We start from the raw sequence: 9,749 nt of genomic DNA on the forward strand, positions 1-9,749 counted from the left end.
CAGCTGAATGTGAAGATGTTAAAGCCAATTTAATTCCGCTGATAATTTTCATGTTGTCACAATTCTGGCCCAAAATCTTTTAAGTCTGTAGTGTCTAGATGCCTCATGCATACATCAAAATCCAGGGTGTGAATCCTGGTTCTTATCAGTGAAAGTTGAGCTCCATGAAATGTCTGTGGCTCAAAGGTGAAGAGGTTAAAGCCAGTTCTGAAGGCTTTGAAGATTCAATGGACTTATGGTAGTCAGACAAGAACTGCTGCAAAAGAAAGCTTTTCTTCGTGAATCATGAGCAGAGATAAAACCAAGGACGCTATTCTCCATAGTATTTAATGCTCCTTTAACAGCTTCTAACAGATAAAAGGAAAAGTTCAAGATGCAAATGAAGGGGCTTTAAGATTTTCTATCCATTGTAGTGGCTGTCTATACCTTTCAAAGATTAGGCGGCCTTGGACAGAAACACTTGCTATAGATAGCTCAAAAAAATGAATAAATGGAGGTTTACATGTAGTTTAAGAAAACTCCCCACATTTCTGTTCTCTGACTAACTAAACATTTAAGCAGTAAGAAATGACTGATCAGCCGTCAATGGTCTCATTCCTCTTCCAATTCGAGGCCTGGTATGTACTCCAAACTCACATCAAATATGACTGGGCTATAAGCAGCTACTCTTGGCCTTCCTGGAGCAGAATTGAGGCCTTTTGGAAATGCCAGCTACTCAAACACAAGATAAAGAATCAGTCATATAATGGACAAAATAAAGTCATGATCTTAAAACTTCTCTGGTGAAGTTAAGGATATCCACATCAAAATAAAACACATCAATGTCATCAAACTGTGTAGCACGAGAAAAAATGTTCAAGGTAGTTTAGATTATGTTCATAATGGTAGAACAGCTACACAAGAAAACATGTTGTACTTTCTGCACTTCTTTTAGATTGAGCAGAAGCTTGCATGAAATGGCATCTTGGAGAACTTGAAAACTCGAATAGTTTGTAACTTATTTTCATTTCCACAGAACTCCACTCATCAATTTTAGGTTGCTTAAATGGTAGCTTTCAGCAATACAGTTATGAATGATGGCTCTAGGAAGTTAGACTAGCAGAATGCAAGTCAATAAGAAAAGAATTAGGAAGTTGCAGATGAATTATAACTTGGTTTTATATAATGTTGAGTATCAGATTCTCCACGAACCATATTCGTATTAAAACAGATCTACCTTCAGAGCTAGAAAGTTTAGGAGGTTATCCTTCTCATTTTTTTTTTTCTTTTCTTACTTCTTTGATTGGTGTGAATGCATTGTAAAATATACATCCATAGATACGGTCAGAGTATTTAAAAGATTTCCTATAAGAATATAATAGCAAAGATAACAGGCCAAAGCTTACTGATCCTGGAATGTAGAGACGGCGTTTGCCCCCAACTCTCATGCTCAGGATCCCTTCATCGAGTCCCTTGATCACCTACACTAGTTGCTTGAATTGGTAATCAAAAAAGATGCTTAAAAGCAAAATATTCATTGGTATCAAGAATAGAGGGGATATATAGTTTTACAGACAGCAGTCTACTGAATACAAGGACTAAACTAGCCAATCTAAGAAGTAGGGGGGGAAAAATCTCCTTATACAAAAGCATCTGGGATCAAAGTCCATAGTAAAACCAAGTTCCAGTTTTCAGAAGGCTTCCTAGCTCCCCTCCAGCAAGAAGATAATGAGATAGCATGGAAATATATTCAACGAAATCTAAAGATGATTAAGCTGGATCTTATTTCTTGATGATTAAGTTGACACATTATACCTTTAGCAAAGATATCAAATTATTTAGCATAGCATTTCCATTACAAAAAGAAAATCAGAGGATCATCTGAACTGATTCGCTTGAGTTGTTATGAATGTGTTTTTTTTATAAGCTCTGATGTAACCTAGTGCACGGGAAAATTGGAGTTAGTGATCTGGTCATTAGATACAGTGGGCCCAAAGTGTAGGGTTTTAGCTGAAAATAATGAGTTAATGTTGAAGGATCCTTTTGTCCATACCATGAACCGAGCTAGGATTGTTCCTTATCTAAGGATTATGTGATGGTAGTATAACTGGACTGCAGACACTGTCTAATACTTGTGATAAACGTACCTGACCAGATCCAACGCGGAAAATATAAGGCTGACCTTTCTCCAGTGAACTGTAATGTCAATCAGAAAGGAAGATGAGCAGAAAGAGAAGTATGAGCACAATAGCTTAGTCTTAACAATGAACAAGAAAAGAAACAAGTTATGTATTTCATTTTGTATTCTAACTGATTTAAGGTACCAATAATTGTTTTCTTTTTCCAAGCCTATTTCCATTTTAGATGCCAAAGATGAAAGGATATGGCTCAAAATCTTGATACAGTATTTGTATCACAATGTGCACAAGAAGTTCATTTATCTGTCCAGTATTGAAATTTTTACATCTGTAACTACAGCAGATTGGTTTATGGCTGACTAGACAGTTGCAATACTTATTCCACACAAAGATGAAAAATAAAAACTATATAAAATTCCAGTATGGTTCTATAAGTGATTTAATAATGGAACAGACGTTAAAAAGGTCACCAAGTTTACCTGTCAAATATCTGCCCAGATGGTACCATGGCAACATAATTAGCAGCCACCTGTATGAATGGTATAGGCAAAAGAAGAGCACATAAAACATTCTCAAGGGAAATAAAGACCAAAATGCGATTATCTCCAAAAACAAAAAATGTGTTATGCTTAATGTCTTTAGTTTGATCTGAATTTTAAAAAAATAGGTAGAGATTAACAAAAAAAATCCAAGGGCCAATTACACTATTTTAGTGTGATGAGTTAATCCAAAATTGGATAAGATATACAGACATAAAGGATCAAATCAAGTGAGAACAAAGATTACAGGTATCTCTATATATTGCCAGCAGAACATCTCTACAGAGTAAGTGATTAAATGAAGGACTTGATCACATTCCAAAACTTCAGCATTTTGCATGTTCTTTTACTGTCAGATGTAATTTACCTGAAAGCCAACGGGGGGACTAGGGCCACCACCAACTTTAATATCTTTGTACTGCAGACCCGACTCAGTAGTTACCATAGGTACCTTTATCAGTTGACAGTTTCCCAGTTTAGTGTAACTACAGTGATCAGATGTTAAAAAAGTACAGATGAACCTTAGGCAATCCAAAATTCTTTATTTAAGTTTTTTAAGCTACAAAGTTCAGAGGACAATATAAAAGACAATTTCCAAAGATACATTTTTTTTGACAAAGATTTTGTGCCAATTGCACAGAGAGAAGCATCAATATGCCCAAACTTCCTAGATAAAGAAACTGTTTTTATGGTTTGAGTTTCAAATCTTCCTGTTTATAAATTCTCTATGGAGATTGAAATAGAACTCTATATTGTTCTTTGACTTGATTGCAAGTGAAAGATATCCAAGGCAGATTGTTGATCAGCATTCATCATAAATGTGTAATACCTCAGTCAGTTGATTGGATCTCTATCACTCGGATACAGTTTCAGGTAAATATAGTTAAAGTGACTGTTACCCATTGTCGAGCAAGAAAACTTTAACAATTGAATGGAAGATGAATAAAAAGATAGTAAATAGATATTGCTAAAAGGAGCATAAAAATTTCTGAGCACCTTACTGCAGCAATTTTGTTGCTATAAGCAGTCTGGAAATTTAAAGTTAAACAAGATTCCCCTCTAGAAACTATGGATACCTCCAATTGGTTAGCGAATCTGTTAGGCTGACATCTGAATGGTAAGGATCTAGATATAAAACCAATCAAATTGATAACAGTTTCAAGTTACTGTTGTCCAACTTCTGTTGTTCCCTGGGCTCATATCAACAATACACAAGAGATAGTAGATACTGGTGTCAAATTGACTTCCAGTAATGATACCTTGCAGACTGCTGCAAACTAAAAAGAAAGACAGAGAACACTCCAAATAACTTACTATTTTCTTGAAAAGCAAGTTGATGGATGTTCTCAAATGTAGGCCATGACGTGAAGCTTATTTAAAGATGTCAGAATGCATGAGAACTACTAAAATCAGTTTCTCATCAAGTGGCTACTTCTTGTATTGATGCCAAGTGTAGCAAAATTAGGATTTCACAAAGTATTGCAGATTTAGCAGGAATTTCACATGCATTTCCAAAAGTTGGCAACTGTTATAGTCCACTAAGCAATTGTGATGGCATTATGGTGCAGCAATTATATCACAGAACTGGTACATTTTTGGTATTAGCTGATGAGCCAAAACAGCGATTATGAAGCTTGTTTAACTTTGCACTGCTAGCAGTTGCGGATACAGTTCCACCGTTGGTTAAAAGAATTCAATGAAAGTCGATCCATTTTCTTTTCACAATAGTGAGCTAAGATGTGAATGATACGTGACATTAATTCATAGGCAGACTGACAACCACAAAACCAAATCAGTATCCAAAACAGGACAAGTGACCAGAATTTGACAGCGAATATTAAAAGTGCATCTGCCACTTGAGGGCTAAAGTAAAAAGAGGAGGGTTGTCAAAATCTCAGGATCAGAAAGGTTGGGTTGCAGCATTTCTTTATAGGTAATGGGGCTGACTAAAACATTTCAACTACAGCATGCATGGTATTCTCCTATGACATGAAATTAAAAGGAAATTGTTCAATAACTAATGCTGTTCATTTTTAACTAGCTTATTCTATGTTAACATGCATGATGACTTAAAGGAAAACTAAAAGACATAATAAAAAGAAGTGTACTAGTTTCCTTAATATCTTAGATCAAATTGTGCGGCAGATTATGACCATGGTTCAGGAAAATGTTTTCAAGAGGAAAGCAAACAGATGTACTAGAGAGTTTGTAATCTCACCGTACATTTTCAAGCTCTTTCTCGCAATCATCATCACACAATCTTGGTTTTTGCTCTGGAGGCAACCCAGCTGCTTCAGAAGAAAATGAAAATAATAGGATACTTGAGAGACCAAAAGCCATCCCTAGCACATCTCTACGATTGATCGAACACACTTTTCCACATTGTGAAGCAGTGGCATCTTGTACTCTGAGCCCTGAACTTGAGCAACGTATAGTAACACCTTGCATTTGGCTCTTTGTGGTTGTTTGCTGCTTGGTTTTGAAACTTGTAATACATGCAGGACCTACACCAACAGGAATGATTCATCAAGACAGGAAGTGCAAATTATTTATAAATTTATGCTTGGGCTACTAGCAGAAATTTTAGGTTTTAATTATTTTCATTTTGAACAAACAGCAGAAAAATAATGATCCCCATGAGGTACCAAACAACATTAGGGAAGCAAGTTTCTGATGGATAAACCAAACAATATCTTGCGCCTGGATGAGAAGATGAGAAGTAGAAAAAGATATGGCTGAAAGGTCAAGAATAAAACCATAATAAGAGTAAAATTTCTATATGAGCTAACTTAAACAGTGATCTATCAAAAAAAAAAAAAAAATAGTCAAAGAATACTCTTCTTGTAAGTGCGAAAATGTTCAGATGCTGGGAACTTGGCAATAACTATCATCCTTTGGCTAACAAGGGCAACGCAGACTGCAACCACATTGATATGAGCTAATCATATTGTGTCTTTCAGATTCTTTATCCAAGCTACCTGGCAAGTATCACCTCCATTTGGTCTAAACTTGCTAAAAAAGTGTTCAATGACTCCTAGAAATTCCAAATTTTTTATACAGCACTAGAGCAACCAATCAAGTAGATACTGGTTCAGACCATCATGATAATGCAGAATGAATTAAAGACATATTCCCCCAGGTACTGGAAGGAAGAAGAAATGAAGCTCTCTCTAAAGAAAGTGGCATACTTAAGTCTAGAGTAGCAAGTACCTGATGGGAGGAGAATCGATGTAGATGCCATTTTTCAGTTTTCTTCTATTTCTTCAAATGGAAAAGCGATATGTCTGCAATCATTGTTCAAAAATATGGATGATGGATGGATAGAACATTCAACCAAGGGCAATATTGTGCCCTGTCACTTGCAGACTTTGTTAATGCTTAATAAACTTCATATAGAACAACCAAGAAAGAGTGAATCAAAGGCATAGGTTAGGCATAGGTTAACCTCTCAGAGATCAACTATTCTTCATTGAACTAGACCTATCAGTTGCATAAGAAACCTAACAAACCATCTTCAATATTGTAAAGCAACTATACACTTACCTACCCAAAACCTTGTTATCTTGAACCCATGGCCTCCTCACCTAGAGCAATGGATTTTGTTGTGATTGTGCTGTCTTTTAAACTGAAACTATTGATGTTTTTCTTGTATTAATTGTATAATGATCATCATGATATGCAACATCAATAGGCTAAAGTACAGGCTAAAATTAAAAAATAATGTGATTCAAAATAGTAATTTACAGGAAAACTAAGAGAACAACTATAACTTTCATAGATATTTTAAAGAGACTACTCAACAGAGAACCAAAGAGACAGATAAACAGGGAAGAATCCATGCTAAATTGCTCAACACACGATGGCAACCAGAATCCACTGATGATTCACAGAAAGAAGAACCAACCAAAATAAAAGGAAAACAAGAAGCAGAAATACCAAAACATGTCCATAAGCCCCAGAATGGTAGTTCAAGAAAGAATTTAACTGATCTCACCGATGCAACAAAAGAACCTGATTCAACACATGAATGGTTCACGTCAATTGCATTAGAAGTTAATAGTAGATCAAAAGCTCTGGTGGCTAAAAAGTTCTCTCATAATGCAGGTAGTTAATACCCTGATAAATCCACAAACAAAAATGGAAGTTTAAGGACAAAAGGTTCAGGAATTAACATTTCCCACCAGACACAAAAATCAAGTGCCTGCAACAGCATATCCCAACCTTCTGTAACCCTTCAACCTGGATAAGGAGCTGCCAGGTTGATTTACACACTCTGGATTTGTGTGTGGAAAGGTAATAAATGAAAGTGAATTTCTTGTATTGAGCATAAATAATACATAGCAAATTCCTTTGGTTCGTTATTTCTTTTCTACATACCAAATTAGTCATTATAAATGATCTGAATACTTCAACTGACAGTGTAAAACTGCAAATTGAGCCAGTTGAAATTTAACTCGCCTGCCTATGATGTCCCAGTAACACAATAGAGGAGCAAGAACCACCCTACCTTCTTCCTCAAGTACTTTAAGTGAAATGTTATCCTAAACTCTAAATCAATACGAAGGTGAAAGCATCCATTTTCTTCTTAACTTTTTACTTCCAATTAAAGGGTTTAAAGGTTGGAAACTTGAATTACTAAAAGCACAAAGCCGTTCATGCCAAAATACCTCAGCACTTTAGCAAGTAAGATTTTTGGGTACAATTACAGCTTAAAGGCAGATTTGTTACAATGTAGCACAGTACTTCCAGTCACATGCAGATATGGTATGCGCAAAGACTTCAAAGAATATGCCCCTACATATCCAGTTCAGACATTTATGGGTAAAATTAAGGAAAGAAACAAACTAGACCACAACATTGTACAAAAGATCATTCCTGCAAGAAACTTAGAAGAAATTGAATGCAGATATTCAAAGGCAGATAGGATAAAAGATTCATTGGATGAGTTCATATGATAAAGTTACCTGCAGGCAGAGCAGGAGCAAGTGTTAATACTGATTGCATCTAGGCAAGTCCATGAAGGATGTCTCTTCTCGAGAGCTTCATTGACCTTGTGGGTTTTCAAATTGACAAGCTTTTAACGCAGTTAAAGTGGAGAAAATGGCGGAAAATGGGGTCACTGGCGAGGAGCTTGGGGCTTAGTGTAGCGTATGCTGTGTGTTTGATTTTGAAGGGAGGTTGTCAAGTGTTGGCCGGGAAGGGATCCCCCCCTTATCCGTTACGGTTGAGGCGTCCTGTCCATTTTTATCATGTCAATTTCTGATGTACCGGTACCAAACCAGCAATTGGGTGAAATGCCTATGGGTTAATACTTAATTCCATATTGGTCTTTCAAAGAGGTTAAAAATCTCAATTTGGTTCCTCAAACTGAAAAGGTCTTAATTTGGTCTTCCAAAGTGGTGGAACATGTCAATTTGGTACCTTAAACCAAAAAGGGGGAAAAAAGGCTTTATATTGGTCCTGCAAAGTAACACAAAATCTCAATGCGGCTTTTTAATTGAAAATTCATAATATAATTTTACTAAGGGTAAAATATAGAAAACCTTCTTGTGGTTTCACTATTTGATACACTATCTCTTCAGTATTTAAAAACACCTACATTAGCCCCTCGTGCTTTGGACTAGAATGGAATTACGCATTTTGACCTGCTTTGAATCAGTAGTCTGTCTATTATTAATTTTTTCCTTTTTATTTTATTTTCGTTTCGTTTCCTTTTTTTCCTTTTCTTTTCTATTCTTGCTCTCCTGTTTCCTCCATTTCACATTCTCCACAACCGAGGTCTTGGCATCTGCTCATTTTTTTATTCTTTCTTTTCTTTTCTTTTTTCTTCATTTTCACCTTTTATTTCTTTTTCCTCCTCTCTCCTACTCCCCATCCCCCTCCACCACTTCACACCACCATCCTCTCCACCCAAGGTCTAAAATCCTGCAAATTTGGAGTACCATAATATGAGAGGTAGTGGGTTGGTTTGTATTTTTATGTATTGCTACAGATCTAGTCCCCTACGGCAAAAATGGGCACCACAGCATCAGCCATCAAAGACCCAAAAATTGGGCAAAGGAATTCTACAGATGGGTCTCATTTTTGCTATGATTTCGGGGAGAAAGAAGAAGAGGACTTGTAGTTGGAGATTTTCCATTTCTGAAACTTGCCATTTTCACTCATCTGATTTGTCTACTTTTTCAAGAATTTTATGGTGGGAGCTTATGAAATTCATGAAATTTTTTCTTGGATTTTTGGGTGAATTTGGATTTTGGGGCCATTGTTATGGAAGAATCTTTGGAGACAAAGTCGCAGGTGGTGGTGGCGACTAGCGGTGGTAGAGAGAGATGGCAGAGGAAAAAAGGGAGAGGGTATGAATAATTTTTGCTATGATCTCACGAAGGCAGAAGAAAGAGGACTTGTAGTTGGAGATTTTCCATTTCCGAAACTTGCCATTTTCACTCATCTGATTTGTCTACTTTTTCAAGAATTTTATGATGGAAGCTTATGAAATTCATGAAATGGCCATTGTTTTGGAAGAATTTTTGGAGACAAAGCCGCAGGCGATGGTGGTGACTTGCGGTAGTAGAGAGAGATGGCAGAGGAAAACAGTGAGAGGATATGAATAATTTTAAAAAAATTTTGAAAGTGCATCAATAATATAAAATTTGTAAAAATACCTATGATAGTTAAGTCAAAGCACCAAAATTGAAAGAAAAAATGACAATAAAATTAAAAAATATATTAAAAAATAATAATACATCACTTGTAGGTAGCATACAGGTTGCCGGTCAAATTTCACTTTAGTCTAAAGTACGAGGGGGTTATGTGGGTGTTTTTAAATAATGAGGAAGTATCATGTCCAAATGCCAAACCACAAGGGAGTTTTGTGTATTTTACCCTAGATTAAACATGTATTTTTAACCCCGAACTTTTTTAATCGTACATATAATATCTTCTATGATACTCATCCCCCATTTTACTAAGAGTAAATCATAGGGTTGTAAACAATCTGAATATCAAGCGCGATTACTTTTCATGATTATAAGTTTTGATTTTTTTTCCACTTTGATAATTTTAATACTCTATTATTTATTAGAGTTTGTGTTCT

General features: G+C 35.9%; 1 protein-coding gene across 4 annotated transcripts; it reads right to left on the minus strand.

Moving 5' to 3' along the window:
* Nucleotides 1-296: 296 nt before the first annotated feature.
* On the minus strand, nucleotides 297-7,878 carry LOC113775461 (peptidyl-prolyl cis-trans isomerase FKBP16-3, chloroplastic). Of its 4 annotated transcripts, none has more exons than XM_027320351.1 (9): nucleotides 7,621-7,878; nucleotides 6,200-6,240; nucleotides 5,867-5,940; nucleotides 4,880-5,160; nucleotides 3,024-3,107; nucleotides 2,597-2,646; nucleotides 2,127-2,175; nucleotides 1,386-1,460; nucleotides 297-711 (listed from the first exon to the last, which is right to left on the minus strand). In XM_027320351.1, the coding sequence occupies exons 3-9, from the start codon at nucleotides 5,895-5,897 to the stop codon at nucleotides 592-594; spliced, it is 690 nt and encodes a 229-aa protein (XP_027176152.1). In that variant the 5' UTR covers nucleotides 5,898-5,940; nucleotides 6,200-6,240; nucleotides 7,621-7,878; the 3' UTR covers nucleotides 297-591. The 4 variants fall into 4 exon arrangements, with proteins under 4 accessions (XP_027176152.1, XP_027176151.1, XP_027176150.1 ...); XM_027320350.1 differs by having other exon boundaries at nucleotides 6,200-6,287; XM_027320349.1 differs by lacking the exon at nucleotides 6,200-6,240.
* Nucleotides 7,879-9,749: the final 1,871 nt, after the last annotated feature.

The sequence above is a fragment of the Coffea eugenioides genome, chromosome 6 (assembly GCF_003713205.1).
Source record: "Coffea eugenioides isolate CCC68of chromosome 6, Ceug_1.0, whole genome shotgun sequence".
NCBI classification, from domain to species: Eukaryota; Viridiplantae; Streptophyta; class Magnoliopsida; order Gentianales; family Rubiaceae; genus Coffea; species Coffea eugenioides.

Bases quoted from the DNA above. Each gene is read 5' to 3' on its own strand.
- LOC113775461 (XM_027320349.1), bottom strand. From the start codon at position 5,897: ATGGCATCTACATCGATTCTCCTCCCATCAG. The intron at 5,161-5,866 runs GTACTTGCTACT...CTGTTGGTGTAG, and splicing joins ATCGATTCTCCTCCCATCAG to GTCCTGCATGTATTACAAGT. The intron at 2,176-2,596 runs GTAAACTTGGTG...TTGACATTACAG, and splicing joins TCTGGGCAGATATTTGACAG to TTCACTGGAGAAAGGTCAGC.